This window comes from Charadrius vociferus, unplaced genomic scaffold (genome assembly GCF_000708025.1).
Source record: "Charadrius vociferus isolate BGI_N301 unplaced genomic scaffold, ASM70802v2 scaffold151, whole genome shotgun sequence".
In the NCBI taxonomy this organism is placed as follows: domain Eukaryota; kingdom Metazoa; phylum Chordata; class Aves; order Charadriiformes; family Charadriidae; genus Charadrius; species Charadrius vociferus.
Window position 1 is genome coordinate 376,259 of NW_009646933.1, and position 6,864 is coordinate 383,122.

Sequence of the window (6,864 nt, forward strand, 5' to 3'; positions counted from 1 at the left end):
ATTTAAATCCCAGCAGTTTAATTTGACACATTTGCAAGCAAACAAAATGGGTTAAAATCATAAGAGAGTCTGAGAAACATTGTTAAGGGAGGAATCTACCAGCCCCAAGTGCATAAGTTTTATTTCTCTGGAATATTTGAGCTCTTTGGTATATTTCTGCTACTCATTACTTCTGCATTGTAATCCCTAGGTAGAAAAATTTATGACAAATTGCTCTTCTTTTTAAAGTCACACCTCTTTAATGAGTTGTAAAGTAAATTTTCATTAGGAAGAGGATTCCTAAAAAATAAGTGTAAGTGTAAGTGTAAGGGTAAGGTACTTTAGATGCAGAATTACATACCAAGGCTGTTCCTGATGCCTGTTCCTTACTCAGATGAAACATCTACTGAGTCAAGTCATTATAAAAGAGGAGTGTGTGAGTGTGGAGAATACACTACCCAGAGAATGACAAATAGACAATCCTACTAAATACAGATATGAAGCATGTCTGTCTATATACATAGAGAGTGTGGTTTTGCTTGGAGAATAAAAAGTAATAATGTGGAATTATTTTGTTGGTTTACCATTGTTTATAGAGATCAGTGACGGTACACCCTGAAGCAAAATTACCAAAAAAAAAAAAAAAATCATGATCCTGGCTAGTATCAAGTCCATATTACAGCACATACACAGGAAAATCTGGAAATATATTGAGGTAGCAAGGACAGCAACTGACTGTTCTTTTCCAGATATTCCCTAGGCAGGTTGCTTTATCAGTATTCATTCAAATTTTGTTTCTTTCCCCAGGAATTGGAGGTCCCCACTTAAAAGCAGACCAGACTTCACTTCATAGTAAAATGGAAAGTTCTGCCTGTAACATGATGACCAGAAGGAAGCCAGCAGCTGTTGACAGCGTTGCAATGCCAACTCCAGTATTATCTCTCCTACCTTCATCATCAGCAACATCTGAAGCAGGTAATGTTGTTTCCCTCCAGCCCCTCTATTTCTTCCCCATCTTATTCCTTCTGGCACTGTGCTGAACAACATGTGCTTGTACTGCTCTTCCTGATTGGAGAAGTAGCTGCAAATGTGCATATCTAATGTGATAATCAGGCTGTAATTTTTCTAACACTTTCTTATCATGATCATATCTTGGCATATCAAATCTATTTTATTCACATACCACCACTCGTGTAATAATGAGGACACAAGTAGCACCAGCCCGTATGGTCTAGCAGGGGACTCTGAAGCAAGACTCTTGGGTTCCTTTCTCAGCCCTGTTGTTCATTTATTTCAGTGTTTCCATCCCTGTAGCACGAACATACCAAATACACAGTGAATAGCAAAGGAGCAGCTGAGATTTCTTTCTGCATACTTCAGTGATTTTAGCATAATATTCTGTCTTGCAAATGCAAAATTGTCTGGGGCAATGAACAGTGATTTAAAATATATCAGAATAAATAAGTCAGAATAGCATGTTTTTCAATCAGCTTATATTTTGTGCTTCTATTTTGAATCAGATCAGAAAGGTGATAGCTTTATACAGTCAGAAATTGAGCCAAGTCATTCAGACATCATCATGCCTTTTCTTGAGCACGGATAGAGAAGTTAATCTTGCATTGTGTCTTAATTTCCAGTGAATGGGGAACCCACAGTACATTACCCTACATGCAGCCATTAGGAGTTTCACAGTCTTGTCAAATCTTTGATTCCACATTCACACAAAATGTATTTGTATCACTGAGTTATGGAATGATTATGTATTTAATTACGCAAGTGAAAGTGCTGTTTCAGTGCACTCCTTTTGATTTTCCTCTCATTTCCTCAATAAATAGTGAAAACAAGGGATTGATGCTGTAAAGTAGCCTCTATAAAGCTAATTTTTTGTATAAAAAAAAATCAGGTTTCTCTGTTTAGCCTTTAATACTTTCCTATATATATAAACTAAGGACAGATTTTTAGTGCAGCAGAGAATGAAAGCACACAAATATTTTATGATCAGTTTCAAGATGAAAGTGTATGCTTGACTGCATAGTTCATTCTTTCCATTTTCAGAAGTCTAATTAAATTGTTGGTTTGTCTATAGCCCAGATGTTGAAACAATTTAGTGAAAACTGAAATAAACTGTGTTAATGGGAAAACAGGACAGTGCTATGGGTTTTCTGTAATTAAAAGGGAGCTCTTTGAAAATTCCTCCACTCAAACCAAGTCGAACAAACTGGGCTCAGCTGTTGAGCAAACAGTCTTCTCTGTGCCATGTTCTTGCAAGTGGCCTTGGGCAGTTCCGAAGGGATGGAGAATGACAGGCAGTAAGAAGGATCTTTAGTGCTGCAGACACAACAAAGCCATCCAGAATAAAGTTAGAGGAGCAATGGAGAACTTCCAAGGGGTCTGACCTACCTGGGCTCACCTCATTCAACACTGCTGTGCTGGAGTGGGTCCTCTGGCATGCTTGACGCTGCCCTTGGAAATGTATATTTTTGGTAGAGATTTCTCTCTTTGCCTCAAAAGCTATTTCCAGCATCTTATCAATCCTCTGTGACTTCCCAGCATGGCCTGCAGCCTTTTCAATTTGTCTCTGTCTGTGAGAAGAAGCCTCACTGAATCTGTGTACCCTGGGGAGGGGAGACACAGGGCCTCCACGTGTCTTGTTTTACATCTGTAATATTGAGATTTAAGACCAACGCTGGTTCTTGCTTGTTTGAGGCAGCGAGGTGAGGTTGTTTGGAGAGTGGGAAAAGGGTGGAGAAAAAGTACGAAAGCCTGTGCTGCATCAAGCATTTCTAGTTTCTCTTCACTTTGGGCGGGATTGTGCCAAAATAGCTTCACATCTTCATGAAAGCAGCACGTGGCCCTGCAGCCTGGGGAGCTGTAGGGATGTAACTGTGCCCAGGCAGCAAAGTGTCCCCCCTGCTGCATCCCTAGCACCTGGAGGTTGTCCTCATGTTGTATCATCACTGTAGGAGCATGTTCCCTTTTTTATACACCTGCGTGCAGACACAGTGTTACTATTGCCCACCTCCTCTTCAACCCCTTTTAGATGAATTCCACCAGGCGAGTAAGACAAAAATCTTCCTCCCAAAGCAAGACTTCCACGTGCAAACAACAAAGTATGTGCAGGAAGAGAAGAACAAAGCCTAAAAATGATGCAGGCCAACTTGGTTCCAGGGTTGGGCAGGGTCTGTCTGGATAAAATGGAAAAGATTAATACTTAGCTTTGGTTTTCAGCAGAGCAGTATATCACATGGCAATGTAGCAAAATATTTTATATCAAAGATTGCTCACCAAGAGCTTCCAGATGAGTTGATAACACCTAATGGCTTTCACTTCAATAGCGGTTTATTTTGACAGATCTCCCTGATATTTTGTCATATACACACCTCATCAAATCTTCCCCCTGCAGACCCATCAGACTCTTTTCTGCATAGTCTCCATACTCCAAATGTAGAATCAGATGTCCCTGACTCTCAATAGCCAAAATAATATTGGGTTTCCTAATATCTCCTTTAAAAAACTTGACTTGAAAGCATATTACTTATTCAGCACATGCATTCTGACTATTGGCAGACTATGTGACACGACTCAAGTACTTTCTAGAGCTTACAAGTTCAGTGGTGTGCGAGGAAGAAAAACAAAAGCATTATTAGTAGCTTCTACCAAGCTTCCTGAGAAAGCCATAAACGCCCGAAAGCATTTACGAAAGAAAAATTAGTGCAGTAAGCCAGCATAGAAGAGCATAGAAGTTTTTTTTTCTAAATGAGGAAAATGAGTTTCAGTCCAAAAGGAAATGGACTATCGATTGCAAGGAGAGCAAAAAAGTTGCTAAACAACATGAAGGAAAACACCTACAGTGATGTTCAACTTACAGATTTGAATGTAAGTGTAGATATCTACCCATAACTGACTGCATGATAGCTAATTTTGGAGAACTAGGCAGTTTGGCAGAAAGCAGATGCCTACTTTTGCTCCACTCAGACACAGTCTACTCACCATCAGGCTCCACTCAGGACACTCAGCCGGGGTGACCTAGACTTCTTGCGTGCTTAAGACACCCCTTGGATTTGGCAGGACGGACAGGAGACCTGCACCTTCCTTATCCAGTATCAGGGTGTCAGAAAGATGTCTATGGTCATCTTAAATTGCATCGAGTTCCCATTTAAGAAACAGAGGTCATCCTCCACCAACTATACAGACCAGATCTCCTTTGACTGCAATGGGGTGGTAATACTAAGCTGCAGAAACAGTCAACTACAGATAAATCTCAGTAAAGACATAAAAACTTTGCAGATATTTGGCTAATGCTTTATTTCAAATTTGTTTCCTGTCTGTTGGCTTACTTACTTTCCAATGAAAGTTGAGAGCAATGCCAAATCTCCTGATTTCACCATGAACCTTGCAATTTTTACTTTCTGGAAAAAAGACTGCATCTTGAGTATGGGAATTTAAAAAAAAAAGTCTTGAAAATGTGCCCTAACAATAGCAATAAAGGGCAACAGTGGACAGGGAATACAAAGACTGTGCAAAATGTTTGATTTCTTAAACCTTTTGACCTGAAGCTACTCTCTGGATCTGGGAGTCTCAAAGGAGTTGAATGCTTAGGGCTGGAAGTATTGGGACTTTATACGTCAATCACCAGTGAGGCCAGATGAGAGTAATCATTTTGTGTGACAGGGATCTAACCTTATTTTGATAAGATGACTGAGAAATAGCTCGCTGCCACATGCCCTCAGGGCTCTTGCATCCACACTTTTTCGGGGTGACCTACTTGTGAGGAATTTTGTGCAACTAATTAGCTTCTCCTAAGCAACTTGGATATTTAATTTCCTTTCTCTTTTTCTTTGGTACCAAAATGACTGCATTCTTCTTTTCTTTTGTCCTCTGTGAATCACAAACTGCAAGTGGGTTTTATTTTTCTTTTTGGTGTGGGGAGTGGGTTACATATGGAAAATGTATTTTGTTTTGTAATTAATGAAAACCAGATTTTGGGAAGTTGGCCATCCAGGTCTTTATTTATAAGAGAGCATATGTCTGTGTTTTGTTTATGACTCCCTCCTACTTCTTGCATTGTAACTTGGGTTTGTTTACGCAAGCTCTTTGCTGAATCCAAGCAACATGGCGGTATGAGAGCCAATAATTTATGTTCCGCAAGAGGGGAGGACAGCGAGTGAGGTTTGTATGCTGAATCTGTCATAGCCCGTAGCGAGCAAGAGGAGATTCTACCACTTGACGGCTCCTGGTTATCTACAGAAAATGCTACAATAGCAACTTTATTTAAACTACTGCTGGAAGATTAGCCTGTTAGCCATGAAGGGAGTGATAACCCCTAAATGAACCTTTCTCGAAATCTTGGCTGCTCTGGAAACTTCAAGGATTTCAAACCCAAATGACTGCTTGACAGGCAGGTGTAAATTAAGTTTGCAAGTAGATGTGGGCTGAGGTTAATTTAGGGGGATGTTTTATTTTTTACCGAAAAGAAATTCTGAACTCCATTATTTCTTTTCCAGCAATGCAGAACGGATATGTTAGGAGCGAGAGGGAGCACCAGTTATTGCAATAGCAGATTTAATACATTCTGTTTCTCTCACAAAGGGGTAGCTACTTATAATCCATGTGCAAATCCTGAGCTCTGAACAGATGCCACGTTCAGTAAAGGACAATGAGACAATTTAAGAAAAACAAGCAAGGTCTGATGTCCTAAGCAAAGGACCAGGAGCCAAGAAATGCTGGGTACTCTTTCCAGCTCTGACAATGACTCACAACGTGACCTTGGCAAGAGACTTAACTCCCTTGGACTTCATTCAGATCTAAAGCAAGTGATCTGAACCAGGAGTAAGCTTACTTCAGGGGCCACTGAAGTCAATTATATGACTGAGTAGTTTCAGCTAGTGTCTGTGGAGATGACAGTAAAGAAACTCAGGCAGGGGTAATGAATTTGCCACAGGTAAAGTGACCCACACAGCTTGTCTGTGCCCACTAGTTTCAGGAACAAATACTTTCCATACTAGCTGGCAACCATGGCAAGAATTAAGGGCCGGGGTGAAGGCATCAGGAGTATCTGTTTGGGGTACAGAAAGTTTAATAGTTACAGTGGGCCAATATGACAACTATGCTGAGCAGCCCTACCTTCCCTCCCACTAGAGGTTTATAAATGAGAATGAAGCAAACCCATGGTAAAACATTGTTGTAGAAAATCTTTGTTGCTTTAGAAGAGGGGAGAGCTGTAGAGAAATCTCTGAGGACTGCATAACAGTCAAAGCTGTGTTTAAATCTAGGACAGTAAAAAAGGAGGTAACAGCAATCCTTCTGGGACTGTAATAATCTTTTAACTTTCTTTTAGTTGCTTTTCTGTGCAGAGTCCTTTCTCGCATCCTTCACTTCTTTGGTAGTCATATTCAGCCTACTGCACTGGAAATCATCTAGTCTTCATGACATTGAAAGTGGGCAAAGGAGGATCTCCATTCACTGTTGTTTGACCCACCCCTGTTTCTGTTCTGTTCTCCCAACAGCCAGCCCACCACTGAAAAAAAGGTTCAAGCGTCGTGAAATCGAAGCAATCCAGTGCGAGGTGCGCAAGATGTGCAACTACACCAAGATCCTGTCCACGAAGAAGAACCTGGATCACGTGAACAAGATCCTGAAAGCCAAGAGGCTGCAGAGACAATCAAAGACAGGCAATAACTTTGTCAAGAAGCGGAGGGGGCGTCCTCGGAAGCAACCCCTCTCCTTTGACGAAGACTCCAGAGACCAAATGCCCGTTCTGGAAAAATGCATTGACCTTCCTAGCAAAAGAGGTCAGAGACCGACACTCAACCCTTTGATATTGGAGCAAGCAGCCACTCAAGATACAATCATGGCCACCATTGAGGCTGTGATACACATGGCTCG

The 6,864-nt window shown here is 40.9% G+C and overlaps 1 protein-coding gene across 1 annotated transcript in view; it reads left to right on the plus strand.

The window, feature by feature from the left end:
* LOC104295048 (SET-binding protein-like) overlaps window positions 1-6,864 on the plus strand; it is a 259,088-nt gene that overhangs the window by 252,047 nt on the left and 177 nt on the right. Inside the window, 2 exon segments of the mRNA XM_009894750.1 lie at window positions 787-954; window positions 6,486-6,859. Of these exon segments, the coding sequence (XP_009893052.1) occupies window positions 787-954; window positions 6,486-6,859 (542 nt within the window).